The sequence below is a fragment of the Sapajus apella genome, unplaced genomic scaffold (assembly GCF_009761245.1).
Source record: "Sapajus apella isolate SASKATOON/1434 unplaced genomic scaffold, GSC_monkey_1.0 scaffold30, whole genome shotgun sequence".
Classification (NCBI taxonomy): Eukaryota; Metazoa; Chordata; class Mammalia; order Primates; family Cebidae; genus Sapajus; species Sapajus apella.
The window spans coordinates 3,032,119-3,053,380 of NW_022436970.1; the positions used below are offsets into that span (position 1 = coordinate 3,032,119).

Sequence of the window (21,262 nt, forward strand, 5' to 3'; positions counted from 1 at the left end):
AGCATTCATTTTCCTTATTTATTAGCATGTTATTAGTTGGCATTTACTTGCCCTAGGAAAATAGCAAATTAACTACATTATTTAATCTTTCTGTAGTATATATTCAGAAATGCAGGTGATTGATAATGATGACAGCTGATAAGGTTTGCATGTAGCTACCAGTGTTTACTCAGGCACTGTTTTAGGTACTTCTGTTGAATTAACTTATTTCAACTACACAACACCATAATAAGTAGTATTATCATTTCCATTTTCCATATCAAAACGCTGAGACATAGACAAGGAACTTACTCACAGTTACACAATTAGTAAGTATAGATACAGGCAATAAGTAAACTGTTTCTCAGCCATTGTGCCTCAAACCCTAGATATGCATGGTATTTTTCCTTGCAGGATTTCTGATGCCTGACAGCCCAGGAAGCATTTTTGATCTTGCTTTTAACATGCCAACTACAGTGTGCTTATGGCAAGTTTTTCAGAGGGAAATGAATTTGATTATTAACTACTCAGCAGGAAATACTTATTGACTGTTTACAGTGTGCAAGGCCCTGATTGGGAAGTAGCGACTCTCAAATGGAATTACCCAATGTCCATCACCATCCCAGAATGAGAACTATTTCATTTGGTTTTTTGAACTAATGCTTGCCACAGGAATGAAGCATTTCTGGAAAACATTTCCCCACCCTCCACCATTCATAGCCCCAAAAACTACCAACACAGCCACTTTGATGTCTATGAATTTTTCAAACATATTAGCAGCATGGCAGGCTGGAATTCTGGAAGGTGTGTACAGACATGTTCTAGAAAGTGCCTCTTCCTGAACAAAACTGTCCCCCTTAATTGTGGCTGTGGCATCTGTGGGGGCTGTAGACCAATTCTCTGAACACCTACTCTTGAATCTTTCAGGTTGAGCTCCTCAAGCGTGTGGCCCTGAAAGAGCTCTTTGGCATCTTGTCCTGTCTAGTCAAGGAGGTTGAGGTGGTTGGTTGTCACTGGTACTTTCTTAGGGTCAAGGTGACATGTACATTGCTACACTGTAGAAATCCTGTTGTTCTTTCCTGTAGAACCAACTTGCCTGTGTGGCGGGATCAAATCTTTCCTGTGGTTTTCTTGGGAATACGTCATAGATATTTCCTTTCCCATCCAGTATGCATGATGAATAAAGGGATGCAGTGTGCAGTTGATTAGATTTCAAATAATTTTTCTGTAAGAATGCAATCTACATGTATATCCTGCAGACTATACCAAGCGAGTCAATCTAAAGTCACTTTGTGCAAATTAAAACACAAATGTGATACCATTTTTGTCCTCTTATTGGCAAAATAGTATGAAGTTTGCTATTACCAAATAGGAACACTCTTTTAGTGAAAAGTGAAGGCAATTTTGCATTGTCTGTTAAAATTCTAAATGTGCATATGCTTTGGTGCAGCTTTGGTGAATGTATCCTACAAAAATACCTAGGTATACAATGGTCTGTGTACAGTATAGCCCACATTCCCATCAGAAAAAGAATGGTTAAATAATGTAATGCGCATACACAGAACTACAGTGCAGATGTGAGCAAGCATGACATGAGATCCATGTGTGCTGACATGAGGCGATGTCCCATGAAGAAAGTGAAGTTGCGGAAAAGTATGTGTACTGTGTACATCACTTTTGTATTAAAGGTTAGAAAATAGACTATACTTTCAGGGATCATTTCTGTGGTTCATTAGTAGAGAAATTGCTCTGAACATGTAGAGCAGAAACCACAAAGAGGAGGCGCACCATCCTCTCCTGAGCGTGTTGTTTCCCTGCAACGGCCTTTGCCATTGATGATTGTTCTTTTCCTCTGCAAGAGTAAGAGGGGGAGGACACAGTCTGAATGGTTTTGTTTGTTTGTTTGTGTGTTTGTTAAAAAAAAAAAAAAAAGGTAGAAAAAGCTCTCAGAAGATCCAGTAAATAGTTAACAGCAGTTACTGTTGGTGGGGTAGGGACTTGAAAGGAAAGACTTACTTTTTATTCTACATATATTGGTGTGTTTTGAGTTTTTTACAAGTAAATATTGCCTTGATATTTTCTTAAGAAAAACAGTCAAATTTTGTGAACCATTTTAAATCAATGTTAAGAATTTCCAAAAACAGCTTCATAAAAATTACTCATAATACCTCAGTTACTTATGAAAATACATATACAAATACTTAGGACAGTGCCTGATACATAATACTCAATAAATGTTAGCTGCGCATAGTAGTCATTGTGATATTATTTTGGGGGCAAAAAGGATAGTTGTATTCCCTATATTATTTTCTATATATGCTAAGATTTAAGGTGGTTTCATGTGAAGCTGAAGGTTAATCTTGGATTAACTGAAGAGTGTTTCTTGTTGCATTCTAATTTTCAAGGAAATGATATATAGCCGTAACTTAACATCCTGAGATCATTGCAAATGACCGAACATAGTTGAAGTGATTTTACAGGTTTCCATCTTTCTCCCAAGTCCTAATTCTGCTGAGAGTTGCATGTTTTCTATTTCTTTTTTCATATTAACTTTTAAATCACACACATTTTCTCTTATTTGGCGACCATTTTTGATAAAGATTAAAAATTCATCAATTCAAGGAAAAGTATGACTAGGGAGTGCCAAAGTTGTTTAGAAACTCAGGCACTTGGTATTTGGCAAACTCCCAAGCAACATAGTGTGCTTCAAAGTGATTTGCTGTGCCAGAGTAGACTCAGTTCATATTAGTATTTCTAACTCAAACCTTCCCTCTCTGGGGTTTGTACACCCCACTGTGAGTTGCTCCTCAATAGCTGAAGTCACAAATACATCTTAAAAGAACTGGATTGTATCACTCCTCCCCAATAATCTGTTCTAGTAATAGTTAATAATGATTGATAAACTATGATCTGTTAATTATGTTTTGTGTGATGATACCATTTTTATTGAAATTTTTGTGTGCTGATATAAATCTTTGGCAAATTCTTAGAATCATTTTTTTTTTAACCAGGACAACATTTAGATTGAAAATATATTTTATTGTGTATATTATTATTTAGACTATTTGTATTTACCTTTTTGAATTTCAGCTCATGCAATCTTTTCTAATTCCCTAATATATAATTACATATTTTTATTATATAACTGTCAGTCTCATGCTAAGGTACCCAGACTCCAGGAGCCTTTACAGATAACTTCTTGTAAATCTACAATTGTTTTGTCTCAATTGAAAATACATTTCGAGAAGGGTCATGGGAGAGCCTGTTTCTTGATTTCTGCCATTTTTGGACAGTTTTTGTTTCCTTTGTTATTCATCTCAGTGATTATTTTAGACCCTATAGAATATCCATTAGTCATAAAAATCCATGTTTAGCATAGATTATACACTGGTGACTGAAGGATAAGTGTAATGTTTCAAACTTCACTTACTGTTGCATCCTATTTGTTTGGACCATATTTATGTATTCATGCAAAACACAAAGTCCCTGATGGAGGATAAAAAGCAATAAATAAAAATCGTTGTTTAATGTCTTAATGGTGATGGGCATAATAAAGAAAAAGTAGGGTACTGGGTTAAAAGTAATGGGTAAAGGACTGTTGTGTTAAGGTGGCCCATAAAGGCCTCCTTGGTCAAGATAACTTTGGAACAGAGACCTAAATGAAGTGAGGGCATGAGCAACAGTGGTAACAGGCTGAGATTTTCAAGCAGAGAGGGCAACAACTGTCAAAATCCAAAATGGGAACCCCCTTTGGCATATTTAAGAAAGTGCAAGGAGATCACTGTGACTAGAGCGGCATGAACAAAGGCAGGAGTTGCTAAGACCCTGAAGGAAGGTTGTGAACAGAAGAGAGGTGATTTGATTTATTGTTGAAAAGTTACTCTGACTGCATATGGGCAATGATGAAAGCCTGGAGATCAGTGACTTTCAACTTGTTGATGACCACCTCAGCTCCAGCAAGAAATACACTTTACATCATTGCCCATTTCTACTTTATTCTTCTTTCACTGATTTGAGTGGTGCTGTGCTCTCTGGCTTCACAGTTTTCTTGTGGTCCGCCTGGCAGAGGAGAACTGTTGTTCAAACATCAATATTAAAAAAGGATTCTTGCCAGGTCATGACCAACTGTCTAAGTGACGTGTTATCAATACAGTGAACTGGAGACTGAGGCACCATTTCCAGAAAGCTCAGGACACAAGAACCCTTACTCTGAGACCCCCAAATTTTAGTGGAATGTTCATCCCTTAGGAAAAATCCAGTCATGCAAGATTGGTCAGGATTAGAAAAGGACAGCTTTAAAAACTGTAATGGACCCTTCTCTTCAATCCATTGATCCTTTCAAGTCAGGAAGCAAGTAATGCATATCTACCATCCTTCATCTTGACAGACCCTACGAGGAGGACTGGCTCGAGGAAAGAGTAGACTAGGAGTATGGTGGGCTCCGGAAGCCTCAGCAGGGATCAGTTCACTGCAGCTGGTTCCCATGGTGGATACTTGGGAAGTGACTGCGTACACACCACTGATTCTTTCTGTTAAGCCACTGCTAAAGGAATAAAAAGTTAAACAAGAAATCCTAAGATTAAAACATGCCTTAAGACCTTCAGTGTCCAGAATTCTTTTATTGTTTACAAGTATTAGTCCTGTAGTAAATTCCAAAGAATGAAAAATGCAGACCTGTAATATATATGGCCCTTTCAGGCAGAGTAAAGATTTGATTCTAAGAATAGATTTGATCTTTCCTTCTGCCATAAATAATGGTGTTTGTAGATGATATAGAAGGATGAGTTTGATATCCAGAGCATAGAAAATGGGCAGTGTAACAAAACCTCTTTGGATTCCAGTTTCACTAAGTAAGATTTCGTCAACACAAGTATATTTTACCAATGTATTGTTTTGAAGAGGGTTATTTTAGAGGTGATTATTTTCAGTTTTGCAGAAGGATGTTGGCAATATAGTTATTAAATTTGTGCAAATAATAGGTAAAACAAAAGACCACTGCACATTGTATTTTCCTATGCCGATTAACCTGCACAGAATAAATATTTGCTAAAACATTTGTTAGATATTATATTCCATGTACTCAAATAGGAGATAAATTATTCATGAGTATATGTGTATAAATATAGATGTGGGTATGGGCATATAGATACAGTGCTGCCCAATACTTACACACTGTAATTATTGAATAACAAAATCGTAAATGTTTTTTAAGCTCTTCTAAATCACTTTCATTTTCAAGCGTGAGAATGGTAGGTTTTGCATGCTGATTCCCACTCTCTCTTAAGGTAGAATAATATTCTTTGGGCAAGAAGAGCTTTGAGAAACTAGCTTTTTCCTAAACACTTAATAGCCAGGGAAGCTTCATATGTTTTGGGAGCTTTCTGTATGCTTCCTTCTCTCAAACCAATGTAGAAAGAGGAGAGTGCCAGTCATGAGCTCATAAAATCCACCAGCAGGACACACTAAAGTAGTTTCCTTCCTGTTACTAAAAGTTCAAAAAAAAAAAAATGAAGCATTAACCTTCCACTAAAGGGGAAGAGGTTGGTTATTCAGCGGGGCTTAGGGATGGCACAAACATCTTGTTCAGTATATTACTTGGTGATAAGTAACAAAAGTTTAAAAATTTAATGGCTTGTTTTCCAGATTTATGAAATATATATGAATGTCATAGTGTCTGCTAATGCCAAATGGCTTTGTCAGAATATCACTGGTTTGAGAGTTCTCCCACATTCAAACATCTTGGCTCTCTCAGCCTGTATTACTAGAATTTCAGAAATGCTGTCCCATGCCTTAGTATATTTACCTCAAGAAAGCATTAGATAAATGAGATTCTTTTTCTGTCATGCTTTGCTTGCCCCTTCCCCCTTATAAAATATAAATATTAACAGAAAAGTTAGTTTGGTATTAAGGAACCAAAGAGAAAAAGACAAGGAATGTACAGTAGAATTGATGCAACTCCTCCTAAATATTTAGGGTACACACCACCTGTTCATCTGGGCAACTCACACCGAGACAATAGGACTACATAATGGGAAGCTATATGCAAAACTCTTTGCAGATATAAAATCATTTCTTATTTAGACTTCTAATAATTTTTATTCTTACCTTCGGGCCCTACCCATATAGACATGAAATCAGTATGGCAATGCACACATAAGGAATTCAAATAGTTAACCTCATCATGAAAATTAATCTAGAAAAATAAAAATAAATAATAAATCAATCTCTTATAATCTTCAAACCATCCTCACTAAATCCTGTTTTTATGCAATACAAAATAAGCACCAAATATGCTTATTCATACTGCTAAAAGCCACAGCTATCATTTAGATAAGCTGGTAAACATGGGAAATCAGGGGAACTTGACAGGATAACTTTTTCTGATGGATAGCTTTCTAATTTTACTCTAAATTACGGATACGAACTTAAGCATAAATTTTATGTAGGCTTTGTATGATTGTTCTGCCAGAAAGTATATATTACTCTTTAATACTGTAATAAACCAGGAGAACATAATTACATGGAATATGTAACCCTTTTCATCTTTTCCATTTCTATTCAAATAGAAATATTTGCATAATAGTCACTGTAGCAAAACCAGATTTTCATAAATAATCTTTTTGTATTTGGCCCTTATTTCTTGTTTCAAAAATTCAAGCATGTTTGTGATTATAAGTTGTTTTCTGTTGAAAATAATTATTAAGAGGCCAAAGCGATATTGTATGTCATTGTTCTTTCAGTTGATTTTCAAGAATTACTAAAATGAAACATTTTTGAAAAATCATAACATAGATACATTTACTTCAAAATGTATATCAGAGCTGGCTTTAACCTTTGAAATGTTGCCGTCCACCTCCATGTATAGGTTATCTCACCTGGCTTCTTGTTTTTGTTGTTAAAATTTCAACTCAGGTTCTACATGGTCAGCTACTATGAGCGGAATCACAGAATAGCAGTTGGAGCTCGCCATGGTTCAGTGGCCCTGTACGACATCCGGACTGGAAAATGTCAGGTAAATAAATCATTGTGACTTCCTCTCCATAAAGCGTGGAAGTTATTGAAGGGAGAGAGAGACTAGCACTTCACCAGTTGACGTGCTGAGCTGCTGGAACATTATGGATAATGCTGAAGGGATCAATAGTTTAATGAAGGACGCAAAGAATATAGAGCCCTACTGTCTTCATTCACTGGGATTGAAGGGCTGCCGCAGAAGAGTTCGTAAGAGCCCAGAGTGAGGTGGCACTGCTGACAAACTATTTTGCAATACATCTCTTCTTGTGTTAAACAGAGTTTTCTGATCCTTTTGTTTTTGCCATGTGTTTTCTGAAAAGTTCAATGATACATTATTATGATACAATGATTGAGCAAAAATTAATTTTCTCTCTAAGTGAAATCAGGTGTTTCACAATTATAAGACAGTGATCTAGTCAATTCAAGAAATAAGAAATCACAACAGCATTTATTATAGTGCTGTGTAAAGGAAATAGATGCTGTACTGGAAGTACTACTTTTTGTATTTTTATAACACTCTTGATGCTTTTATAACACTTCACTGTTTATGAAAAATTCTTCTTGATTTTGATCCTGATCTTAATCACCTGATTCTCAAAATATACCAACTGAGAAGACAGGGCAAACCTAACCCCACATTAGATGTAAAGGAACTGAAGCACAGAGCCTTAAATCACTTTATCCCAGAGTCACACTGTTACTTAACAAAATCAGGGTTAGGCTCCACCATGATCATGGTAAAGTTATAATGTTGCATTGGTAAATAGTTCCAAGTCATAGCTTCTTATATTTCTTTGTAGCATTTATTAATGTGGACATATTCAGCCATATTATCATATTAGGAATTTCCAGAAGGATAGGAAGAAATTCGTCAGGATGTGGCTGAAATGTTAAACTGTCTGTTTAATTTAATGAACTATTAATTAACTATCTAAAAGATTGCTTGGCTTTTTTTTCCACGAAGTAGTTCTAAGAGATGGTAACAGGTGTTCAGGTGTTAGGGGGTAAAAATTTCAGGGGTCAGACAAGTTTGGGGGATACTGTTAGAATGTTAAACAGCTTTCTTTGTTCAGGCTTTCTTAAAGTCCCTAATATGTGATGCACTATTTGCCATATTTATTTAACTGTCAATTTTTGTTTGTGTATGTGATTTTTTAAAAGACATTAACTCCCCATCGTATTCTTCTCACTGAGAACATGAAACCACTCTGAATACTTGTTTAAAAGTTAAATTCCATGTAGTTTATAAGATCGTTTCATAAGAGAGGTTCTTTAGATAGCATTTTCAAATTCCCTTTTGTTAAGACAATTTTTAAAATTGGAGTATATTATTACTAGTAGATTTGAGAGACATAAACCACAAGCATCTCCCAGGTAAAGAAAAAAAAAGAACAAAGATGACCTTGTGAGGCTTCTTTAGAAATGAAGTGAAGAAATCACGGAGAGGACCCTGTTACCACATAAGACACAGCTGCCATCAGCAGAAGGAAAAGTGAGGCGACCCCAGGATGAGTGAGAGAACAACAGCTTTTAAGAATTAATGAGAAAGGACCACGTTGTACTTAAGGATATGTTTCTTTATTTTTCTTCCTACTAAGGCGTCTCAGTGAAGATCTTGGTAGCATGCAGAAAAAATTAAGATTTTGAATATCTTATCCTTTTCAACTAAATTACTTGAGAAACATTTATCAAAGAGGTTCTTTCTTAACGTGAATAGGTAATGTCATTCATATTCTATTTTATGTATATCATTTTAGTATATTTAGACATTTTATTTTTGTTTGGTTTGTTTGCTTTTGAGATGGAGTCTCTCTTTGTTGTCTAGCCCGGAGAACAGTGGCATGATCTTGGCTCACTGCAACCTCTGCCTCCCACGTTCAAGCGATTCTCAGTTGAAGGAATTCTCGCCTCAGCCTCTCGAGTAGCTGTAATTACAGGCATGTGCCACCATGACTGGCTAATTTTTTTGTATTTTTAGCAGAGACAGCATTCTCACCATGTTAGCCAGGCTGGTCTCAAACTTCTAACCTCAAGTGATCTGCTCACCTGAGCCTCCCAAAGTGCTGGGAGTATAGGCATGAGCCATCACGCCCAGGCTATTTAGACATTTTTGTGTCCCCATAATTTTTTCCTACCTCATCTTCTTGATTTTGATACCCAAAGTTAAAAACCCAAATTATTGAATAACCTTTACCTTCCACATCTTATGAAAGGGAAGGCTGCACCTTCCTCTCATCATTCAGAACATGAAAACAAAGTTAAATCTTTAACGTCAATTATTACTTTTGTCAGTTACAGTTATATCCAGTGACACTGAACTCTTAAGCTATTCTCTTAATTCTTTTACTTTACTAGCATTATAATATTTGGAAAAAAATGAGCCAACATCAGAAACAAAATATGTAGATATGGCTAGCATGTTTGGAAATGATGTGTATTATAAGGTGAATCAAAGGATCATTTTGAACTAAGAATGCAGTGAAGAATTTTTTAAAGAATCTGTTGGAATCAGTTAACAGAGAGAGTGAGACAACTTTTTTAGCATGGACAAAGGCATAGAGCTATCACATAAAAATATATAAAGGGATAGCTAGGAAATTCACGTGGCTGTAGGGGTATGGTCCCAATTGGATGGAAAAATGAGGCATGACCACTTAGATGAGGGAAATCACGCCGAAGGGGAAGAAAGGATCCTGAGGCTGAGAAGAGGCCCAGTGGGGCAGAGAACCCATGACTGAAAGACTGAGGGTCACATGTGTCTCTTGTTGTCATCTTGAGATTGGTTGGTAAAAGTTAAAGGAAAAATTAAGCCCCTTTCCCTTAGCTTTTGGTATTAATGTCTGCCTTTTTTTTTAACCTTTTTTTTTTATTTGTTCTTCCCAAACAGATTATATAAAACCACAGGACAAGGTAGCATGTTGGTCTGAAACATGAATTGTCCTTATATCAAGGGTTGACAAACTGTGACCTGAAGCTAGCCCACCACTTGTTTTAGTAAATAAAGTTTTATTGGAACACAGGCACACACATTCATTTATATATTGTCTACTGCAATGGCAGAATTGAGTAGTTGTCACTGGCAAATACTGTTTTGTGGTCCACAGGCCTAAAATATTTATGATCTGGCCCTTTACAGAAAGGGTTTGCTAACCACTGCCTAAGATAATTGAGGAGGAAGAGTCAACTAATTTAACTAAAAGTTATTTAAAACATTATAGTATAATATAGTGGATAAGGATAACTAGAAATTTGTGTGGGCTTGAACTCCATCTCTGTGTTAATGATTGTTAATATAATTATATATTATATTATTATATATATATTTCCAAGGATACAAAGTTAATTACTAACTTCTGTAAGCTGAAGTTTCTACATTTGTAAAATGGTAACAGAAGTAATGTCTATTATTGTTAGAACTGTTAAAGAGAAATTTATCTACATACTTGTTAACAAAAATGGTAAGGCAGACTTTATCAAAGAGGGACATGGTAGTGGGCATAGTGACCGCAATGAGATCTCACAGTGAGGGAGAGACTCCAGCTCCTACAAGGACAACTGGGGATTTGTAACCAAGGAGCAGGGTGGGGTCAGGGCATGGAGGATTGCAGTTGACCCTTGAACAAGGGTTTGGGCTGTGTGGGTTCACCTATGCATGGGTTTTTTTTTTTCAATAAAAATTACCTCAAGTGTGCGTGCCTCTCCTGCCCCCTCTTACACCTCCTTCACCTCTTCTGCCTCTGCCAGCCCTGAGACAGCAAGACCGACCCCTCTTCTTCCTCCTCCTCCTCTGCCTACTCAACATGAAGATGAGGAGGATGAAGGTCTTTATGATGATCCACTTCCACTTGATGAAGAGTAAATAGATTTTCTCTTCCTTATGATTTTAACGTTTTCTTTTCTCTAGCTTACATAATTGTAAGAATACAGTATATAACATATAATATACAAAATATGTGTTAAACGACTGTTGTATGTTATTGGTAAGGCTTCTGCTCCTCTAGTGCTCTATAAGTAGTCAAACTTGGTGAAAGTAAAAATTACATGTTGACTTTTAACTCTGCGGGGGTTGGCACCCTTTACCCCTGTATTCTTCAAGAGTCAGCTGTACTACAAAGAAATATCAAGGATAAGGGGTTTCTGGCTAAGCTGACTTGTCAGGATTCTTGCTGAAGGCAGGCCAGGGGATTAAGATATTGGAGGTATGGTTAGATGCCCAGGAAGGGGGATTTTTTCTAAACGGACTTAGGATTCTTGTTCAAACTGGATTCAAGAAGGACAGAGAGGGAAGCCCAAGTTCAGGCCTAGTCAAGCAGGGAACTCAGAGGAGCCTGATGAAGGTTTTGGTCAAAGGAGAGAGTCTGTGTCAGAAGTCAATATGGTCACTTATGTAAAATTCTTAGCCAGCACCGGCCAAATAGTTAGCATTCAGTAAATGTTGGCGATTATCATATTAAAGTAAAATTGGAAATATATTGCATTACAATTAAATCCCATTAATTTTAGGGAATTTAACAGATGAAACTGGAGACACCTGGGCTTTCATAGGTGGTAGGGCTATGAGTTCACCCTGCTCCGTAGGGAGCACTTGAGTGGGAAAGCAGCATTACCTTAGGTCATGTGAAGGTTTCCTTTCTACAGGCTGCTCCTGCTTGTGGTGGTAGCTGAGTCTCCGTTGATTATGGAGATCAGAAACTTTGATGCAATTCAGTAGTTAAAGTCCTGTTTTGCTACTGACTATGCTTTTACTGGGGACCGCCAGCGATTTAGGAATGTACCTGACTAGAATTTTGCTTAGTTTTTTGTTTGTTTGTTTGTTTGTTTTTAAGTACCTGACTCCCTGTGAAGAAGTGCTTAAATTTTGTTGATAGTCTGTGCTGTTGCTAAGCAGATGAATTAGGGTCCCCGACTCCTTAGAGATCCAGGCATGTGTTTGGTTAAATCAGCAATGAAAATCTTCCCTCTAGCAGTATTTGCCTTTGGTTTGGCAGACTTGATATCACATCTCACTGATTTCCAATCCTTTTGGAATGCATTCTTTGTAATAACTGCTCACTCTATGCAAGATTCTCTTAGGCCCATGTTAACTAGCTTTCCTCATGAAGTTTGTACGGTCATCCCTCGGTGGAGTATGCACAGGGAATTGGTTCTGGACCACCCTGGGATACCAAAATCCATGGATGCTCAAGTCCCTGATATAAAATGCTGAGGTATTTACGTATAACCTTGGCACATCCTGTCATATACTTTAAATCATCTCTAGATTACTTATAACATCTAACACAATGTAAATGTTATATAAATAGTTACACTGTATTGGTTAGGGAGTAATGACAAAAAAAAAGTCCATACACACTCAGTGCAGATGCAGCCATCCATTTTGCTTCCAAATATTTTCCATCAGCTGTTGACTGAATCCAAGGATGAGAAAATCACGGAGTGACTGTACTGTGTCATTTGGAGGTGACATCCACTTTGGTAGATGTAGGTACTTCTCATGCTTATGTAATAGGGCTAAAAAAAAAAAAAGCAATGATGGATGAGAGAAAGAAAGTGTACCTGAAGACTTCTGTATATCAAATTATTAAAATAAGTTTACTATTGAAAAGTTTAAGTTCCTTAAAGAACCTGTTCTTAAAGCTTCCGGTTTTCTAGTGCCTGGTACTTAGTAGATGCACAATGAAATGCATGATGCTCAACTAAAAAACTCTGAGGCCTTAGGGTAGAAAAAATTTAAAAATACAACATGACATGATAAACCAAAACTGTGCCATAATTATATCAAGTCTATTAGTTTAGGTACAGTTATGTTTCAGTATATCAGTATGTCAGAATCGCCTCATCCAATTTTGTTTCTATATGGAGAGAATAGGATATTTTTTCAGAAAAATCATAGAAAAACCTTTCTTATGAGTCATGGAAGATATATCTATATATCTATAGTAAACCATGACCAGGCCTGCCATAGGCCAGATAATGAAAGAAAGAAAATAGAAGCAAAGATTGATGATATCTATAGAACTGTGGTAACTGTGGTCTAACTCTAATCCTGTATAGAGCAGGAGGTAATTCTGGAATGTTAACATGTGCCTTGTCCTGCCGCCTACCGAGCACTGAGCCTACAGTTTGAGCTCCCCTGGCCTTGCAGGTTCCTTTCTCCATATGGGATGGATGCATTGGCCTCTAATCTTCAGATACTCCTCCATGAGAAGAGGACTCAGTAGTAGGATACTGTGTGCATTTACTTGCACCCTTAACTCCTGAATATCCTCTGTCCCACTCTTTTGTTAATTCAGAAGTATGGAAGTGAAAGCAGCTCTGAGTGTTGTCCAGATCGTTTCCACCAGTCTTTGAACCCTGACTTATCCCATCACTGTGCAACCTGGCTTACTTTCATTCTTCAGCCAACAAGGTTTCACCAACTAGTCCAGCAACATTGTTATGTACAAGCATTTGCATATACAAACTAATGGGAAAGCCAGACTAACTACGACCGCCTTAAAGTGTTCATGGAAGATGGAAAGGATAACCTCAGTAAGGTTTCTTCTCTCTTTCACATTTTTTTCCCCAAATGCAAACTAATTTTGAGGATTAGTCTTATCAACTTGTAGAGTATATATATTTCTACTTCATTCCTTATGGCTCTAGGGGCCAGTCCAGGTTTTATGGGACCTGGTTTTTATATAATTTGGGGAGTTACCTTTAAGAAAAAGAAATTGAGGCCTGTGCAACAATATAAAATAAAAAATAAACTTAATTAGCTCCATAGAATATTTATTTTTAATAGCTCCTTTAAAATGGCATCTTATCCTTTCTGTAGCTACCATCCTTCTTGTCTCCTTTATTATTGTATGTAGTGAGTGGGGGCCTACAGCAGCCCTCACCTTCTAGCTTCCACCTTTACTGAGCCTCTGAAACCACACACACCCTTGGCATGGCTTCATACAACTGACTTCCCTCTCTCAAATTCTATCTTTCCTTAACTTCCGTAGCACTGTCACCTGTCTTGATTTGCATGTCTCTTTTACTGGATTTCCTGATCTCTTAGAGGACCTTAATGTTAACTCTTGTCACTCCACTAAAATCCCAGGGCATAGATTTCTTCTTTCATCTCTTCTTTTTCCTGACTTTGGCTGAAAATCCATACATTATTATTGATACTGATTATTCCCTCAAAGCAGATAAGACAAATCAGGTCTCCAGCCAGGGCCCTGCCTAAACTCTAGCTTCATGACTTTTAACAATGTGCTAGCCGCTTCCATTTGGATATCCTGTTGTTTCAAATTCATGTGTCAGTCTCTCTAGCCCCTACTTTCTACCAGCATATTTTCTAACCTGCCTTTTCCTGTAACTGGCATGATAATATGGCACCACAAGTCATGTCGCCTCTCCTTCACCTATCCATATCCACTTACTAAGTTTCAGTTTAACTTTTCTTTAGTGGTCTACCTAAAATCTACCTTTTCTCTCTGCTAACAGCCTAAATTAGGCTCTTGGCCTTTCTTCAAGGCCTTTGAGATTCTGGTTTTGATCATCATACGTAATCCCCTCCTCCTGTGAGTGGTTTCATTCAATAACCCCATTCTCTATCATTCCCTATCCTCGTCCTTTCCCAGCTTACACAGGAAGCATTCAGAAATACCTGTTGGATGATTTATTGTAAACACAGTAAGGATTTCAGGAGATGCCTGGTTCGAGTTACATTTATCTTTATATTATATTGAAATGTCTCACCGCGTAAATACACTTACTGTATGCTAATAGGTGAAGCACTCCTGGCAAACAAAAATGCTGAAGACAATCCACATTAAACCATGAGTGTTAGCTCTGTGTTAATGTTTTTATTAATGCTTCTATTAAAATTTATTTTGCCTGCCCTTTGTATTACTTACGCCCCTTGTAAGTTACACAACCCTCTCAAACTCTTTATTTGTATTCATATTTGTTGCTCAAAATAATTATTTTATTTTTGGTGTTTATAATAAGCCAAATTTAATGTGATCTCTAAATTCAATTACTAGGCTATTTATTTCCTCTTTCTTTCTAGAGAAGGCAGTGTGGTTGCATACTTAATAGATTCTGAAACTGAACTGCCTGAATTCAAGTCCTTTCTCAGCTGCTTCTTAGTTTTGTGGCTTTGAGCAAGGCACTTAAACTATCTGTGCTTGTTTCTTCATCTATAAAATGGACATAATAACACTAGCATTGTGTTATAAATATATGTTAAAAAAATGTTAGCTCTCCTAACCTGAATAGGTTAAACTTATTTAACCGTTGGTTTAAATAAGACTACATTAGCCCACCCCATTCTGTTCCCTCCTCCTGTGGTATACACTACTTCATACTGGCTAGCTCTGTTGAAATTTCCTTCTTAGGATTTTTTTCTTTTCTTTTTTTTTTTGGGCTGGTTTCCCCACCCCTGCCAGGACTATTTGAACTAACAGAATGAATACAATATCAACTAAGTAATTAGCAAATTTCAAGATTACTGATCTGTTCTCATTCATCTGTGCTGAATAATTGTCACTTTGTCTATCCTGTTTTTTTCCAGCACATTAATCTGTTGTCCTACTGATATTTTGTTCTCCAGTATTTTTAAAAAATGTATTATAACATAAATATTGCTTTTAATATTACTGCCATGTTAAGCTCCTTCTGCGTAAAGTGATTAACATTTATTTAACAGACTTTTTTCGAACAATTTTAGATTGACAGCAAAATTCAGCAGAAGGTTCAGAGATTTTCCGTATTCCCCTGCCCCCACTCATGCATGGACAAATATATGATGACATGTATTCACCTATTATTGTATCATCCAGTATAGTTTCACTGCCCTAAAAAATCCTTATTTATGTAACTATTATGAATTTTTTTTAGGGTAAATTCCTGGATGAGCACTGCCAAGTCAAAAGATTTGTGCATTTTATTATCAGATTACTCTGATACTGTTTCACAAATAGTTTACAAGCAACTGTGAATAATGGAATGACTTTTGAACTGCAGGTATTCTCATAAAAAATGGAACTCCTGGCCGGGCACCGTGGCTCACACCTGTAATCCCAGCACTTTGGGAGGCCAAGGTGGGCTGATCACCTGAGGTCAGGAGTTCGAGACCAGCCAGGACAATGTGGTGAAACCTCATCTCTACTAAAAATACAAAAATTAGCTGGGTGTGGTGGCAGGTACCTGTAATCCCAGCTATTCAGGAGACTGAGGCAGGAGAATTGCTTGAATCCAGGAGGCAGAGGTTGCAGTGAGCTGAGGTTATGCCATTGTACTCCAGCCTGGGCGACATTGCAAAACTCTGTCTCAAAAAAAAAAAAAAAAAAAAAAGAACTCCCGCACTGTTGCCGTGTTTTGCCTCCTGTATTTGTCATCCTAGACAACAGATTGTTTCTCCTTTATTCATGATTTATTATTCATTTTGTTTATAAAACAAACTTATGATGGCTCTTATGTGTGCCAGACACTGTATTATAAGCAAGAGATCAAAAAATAAATATTAACTGTTCCTGCCCTCAGGGAACATGATTTGGTATAGAAGGCAAATATAAATCCATCATTGAAGTGCCATGCTCAGCCTTTCAGGGAGGGCAGTCTGGAGTGATTAGGGAAGAAAGCAAGAAGAACACTAGCCCAGATTTGTTGAGGGTCTGGGGAGGGTTAGTTAGGAAGGACTTCCTGAAGGAGAGGATATCTGAACTGAGCAATTAACAATTAGAAGTTAGGGCAAGAAGGGGAGGGCAAGGGACATTATTTCAGGCAGAAGCTACAACATATGCAAACCCCAGAAAACATAGGGAAAGCATGCTTATCAGAAACATCAGAAGTGTGTTCCCTGATATGTGTAAATGGTTCATACTACAGCAATTTTCAAATCAGCATGATATGGGGAATTTCACAAATCTTAAGTGAGAAACAGTTATTCCAATAGATAAGTAGAGACATTTCTTATCTGTTATAAGAATCAGTAATATAGATGTTGTAAACAAAGTTACGTAGTATTAGCAAAGTATTAAATAATGGAATGTTGACATTTTCTATTAGTTCAAACTATATTTTGGGAGAAAGGGGGCTTAGCAAGGTATGAAAATGTCCTCAGTGTGTGATTTAAAGCATTTAATGAAAATGAGCCAATGTAATTTTCTATGACAGATTTAATTCTGTCAAGCACTCTAAAATATGAAATATCAAAAGAAAGCTGATATTCAAGTCTAAACAGAAATGTCAGCAAACACACCTATATTAATGGAAGTTTGGAAAACAATGTGTTCTTCTCTCTAAAAATAACAAAGATTTTACTTCTAGTTAGGAGGAGCAGCAGACCTTAGGGATCTTGTGGACAGTAAGATTGATGTTTCTTTGAGGCAGAGTTTTAAGCTTCGGGCACAGTTTTCACTGAGCAGAAGTCTATAACGCTTATACATCAAGGGCACTTACGTGGTGATTGCAAAAATTGCAGTGAGAATTGACTACAGTCCTTAGACAGTGACATTTGAGATATTTTCTTTCTGTTCTTTTCAGTAGCTGGTTTTATGGCAGGTGTTTTCTGTGACATTCTGGAGCAACAACCAGAAATATGGCATCAGGGGTGATCATAAGATGAATGGTTGGAGAAGACAATGGCTTCCTGACACTGCACCGAAGAATTGCCTAACAAGCTTCTAGTTTTAAAAGTGAAATGCTATTTAGAGAAGAACTTATAGAAAGAGATACCCAGAACAATGCCTGAAATTAGACCATCATTTATTCTGAAAGTTTAAAATTTTTTAAAGAATATTTTTAACTGTGTGGAGGAGTATTTTTCTGTTATTTATTCCACGACTCATAAGTACTTCTTGTTTTTTGGGGTTTTTTTTTGTTGTTGTTGTTTGTTTGTTTGTTTGTTTGTTTGTTGAGACCGAGTCTCATTCTGTTGCCCAGGCTGGGGTGCAGAGGCGCGATCTCAGCTCACTTCAATCTCCATTTCCTGGGTTCAAATGATTCTCCTGCCTCAGCCTCCTGTGTAGCTGGGATTACAGGTGCATGCCACCACGCCCAGCTAATTTTTCTTTGTATTTTTAGTAGAGATAGGGATTCACCATGTTGGCCAGGCTGGTCTCGAACTCTTGACCTCAAGTGACCCACTCACCTCAGCCTCCCAAAGTGCTGGGATTACAGGCGTAAGCCACCACACTTGGCCATAAGTACTTCTTATATCTGTGTTACACTTTGAATGGCAGTATAGGAGAATTTTGCACCAAGAAAAATAAATTATTTTCTTTGTAATATTTATAATGGGATAAGACAGTTCTACTGTTTACACACTGATCAGTAATTACAAGCATTTCAGCCTGCTTGCAAAAGCATTAGATAGGTTAAAATGTATTTTGATTAAAAATTCACATTATTTTATCTGTTTCTCAGTGCCATTGTTTTCCATCTAGCCATTCTCTTTTTCTCTTCAACACTAAAAAGAAAATATAAATGCCTAAATATATATACATATGTTATACATATATGTATATCTGTATTCCCCTTCTGTCTGTGGGGGAGAAAAGTGATATTTGAGTTGACCCCTGAGCAGGTGTTCTGTGGGCAGACATGAGAGAAGAAAACTTTTCAGAGAGAGGATGAACCATCAGCAGAAGCACAGAGAATCATTTCGCTGATGGTGCATTCCAGGGACTGTAAGGTTTTGTTATGCCTGAAGCATAACATATATGTGGACATATATATAGGCCACAAAATCAGAAAATATTAGATAGGATTCACTGCCTCGTATTCTTTATATCTACTCTCAGTATATAAAGAATTTAGAACAAGGCCTGGCCTCATAATAGTTATTTACCAAAAATAACTCATAAGTACTCTAAAACATATGTAATGAGGACATGAGTCTGTCATTCCTGATAGGTTGTAAGGAGATGTTGATGCTGATTTTGAGGATTTTGTCAAGATTTGATAGGTGCTGTCTCAAATGGAACTTCTGATAGACCGCAAGTCTGGTAGAGGAAGAGGCATATAAAGCCCTGGATGGACCTCAGCCCTAGCAGTCAGTCACTTCATCCAAAATGTTGCTCAAGTGTAGAATCATGTAAAATGATACATGTCCTAAACCGATTTCCTTCTAAGTTCTCTAAAGATAATCTTATTTCCCATCGCTTTTGTTGTGGGCCCAAAAACTCCTGTCTCCATATTGGTCCATTAGTTGTGGTTCTGAAACATTTTTCTTGCTAAGACATACCATTTTCTGTTTAAGTGGTTTGACAAATTAAAGATACTCATGAAGCATTCTTGGAGTATAATTCTAGATTTTTGTGTTTTTTCTAATCTTTTACAGTTGTCTTACACCTAATTTCATGTGTGTACATGTTTTGTAAAAGCCCTCTTTCCACTCTTATTTTATGAATTATGTATCATATATACTCTGTCTACATATGTACATTGCCAAGTACAGCTAGCATTAGCTTGTGTTTTCTTTTATCTTTTTTTTTCTTTTTTCTTTTTTTTTTTTTTGAAATGGGAGCCTCACTTTGTTGTCCAGGCTAGAGCGCAGTGGCTGTTCACAGGCGATCTTAGTACACTACAGCCCTGAACTCTTGGACTCAAGTGATCCCCCCAAGTAGCTGGCACTACAGGTACACACCACCCTTATCCAGCTTTGGTTAACTCTCCGTCATAGAACTTAACTAGTTAGAGCAATAGTGAGTGGGATTATCAGACAGTAGCCTTCCAACCACGGGCATTACTCATGTGCTGGGCAACCAGTTAGGATATTTGACAGAGGGAATAAGAGTCTTGGTTAACCCTGGGAGTCAGTAAATTAGAAGTCAATTAAGAGAGATTGTATTATAATACCTTTGACACATGATATCTGGTAGTATGGACATGGCACTATGAAATGCAGAAGGTAATGACTACTTGAGTGGGCAAGGTATTTACAATCTGGCAGGAAAAAAAGATGAAACAAGTAAGTACAATAAAGGTTTTCGGTGCTACAGTAAAATGAAAATGGAATTATCATGATTGACTGAGATTCATTCCTGAGAAAGGAGAAGGCCTCACTCTTCCCTAAGCACAAGGGGTTGGCCCAAGGAAGGCAACCAACATTTGCCTCCCCAAGGGAACTTGTTGGCATCTGCCTTGGAGTACTCTGAAACAAGTCAACAGGAACATAACAGTTGATGGCAGAGGCTTTGGAATAGATCTGGGTTTGGGTAGCTGGCCTTTCACTGACTGTCTTTGAGACCAGAACAAGTGACTCGCTCTCTTTAAACCAGCTTCCTTGCTTGTAAAATAGGAATAATTTAGAGCCTCTTGAAGATTAATCAAGCCAATGTATGTAAGATATTTAGATTCATGACTGTTCCTTTTTAACTACTCAATAAATCATGGTGGTGGGTTGATTAATAATCATCTTTAAAGGGCAGTCCAGTTAATTTGAAAGAGAATTTTTGCCTTGGTCCAAGAACAAAACTCTTGCCAACAGGAAACCTTTTAAAACTAACTAGACATTAATAGTAAAGTTACTTTTAAAAGTCTTAGCTGTCCCCTTTATTCCTACAGAAACTGAACTAGGGTGGAAGAGTGCAGGATGAGCCTCGGAAGATTTGGCTCTAATCCATTCTGGTGCCTTGCACAGAAGCCAAGGCTCACTTCCCTGTGGCTTCATTGCACCGAGAGGCGAGGCTGGCCTTGCAAACCTTAGTGTCCCACATCCCTCCCAGCTCAGCTGATCTATATTCCTGCTTTAGAGGGAGCTGTTAAGCAGCTTGTAGACTAAGTAGGGCTTAGAAATAATTCGCATTTGTTGCTTTGAACGTTTAACTGTTTAAGTAAAGTATCATCTTAATCTAGAATATTCATTAATGCAGAGAAAGGTATTGAAAACTTAGTTTACTTTCAGAGGAATGACAGAAGCAAGAAAACATCTATATAATGGCCACCACACCAAGTAAAATGCTTGTATCTCATATCCTGAGAATGGCCCTTTATAGTAGTAAGAAAGCCAGCTGCCTAAGTCTCTTGAGTTTCTCTGGGTGAAAGTCCCAGCAATATGGCATTGTTACTATGTTGCTATAATTTATGTAAATGTGTTGTCAGAGATGAATTAAAACTTGAAGTTGTAAATCTATAAGGACACAGCCATAACTCACACAAATTTATTACTTGTAGACATGTATATCAAGGCTCTAGAATTACTCCCTCTACTGTAGACAGAGGTTAAAGAAGAAGGCAACAACTTACATGTCATTATACCTTTACAGCAGTTTGTCATTCACTGGTAGTGATA

General features: G+C 37.2%; 1 protein-coding gene and 1 pseudogene across 4 annotated transcripts in view; both read left to right on the top strand.

Moving 5' to 3' along the window:
• The window catches only part of WDR7 (WD repeat domain 7), a 391,158-nt gene that overhangs the window by 320,331 nt on the left and 49,565 nt on the right, over window positions 1–21,262 (top strand). For all 4 annotated transcript variants that reach the window (XM_032293871.1, XM_032293869.1, XM_032293870.1 and 1 more), the window contains one exon: window positions 6,892–6,991. In XM_032293871.1, coding sequence (XP_032149762.1) covers window positions 6,892–6,991 — 100 coding nt within the window. The remainder of the gene's footprint in view (window positions 1–6,891; window positions 6,992–21,262) is intronic.
• LOC116561868 lies at window positions 1,677–1,869 on the top strand (annotated as a pseudogene).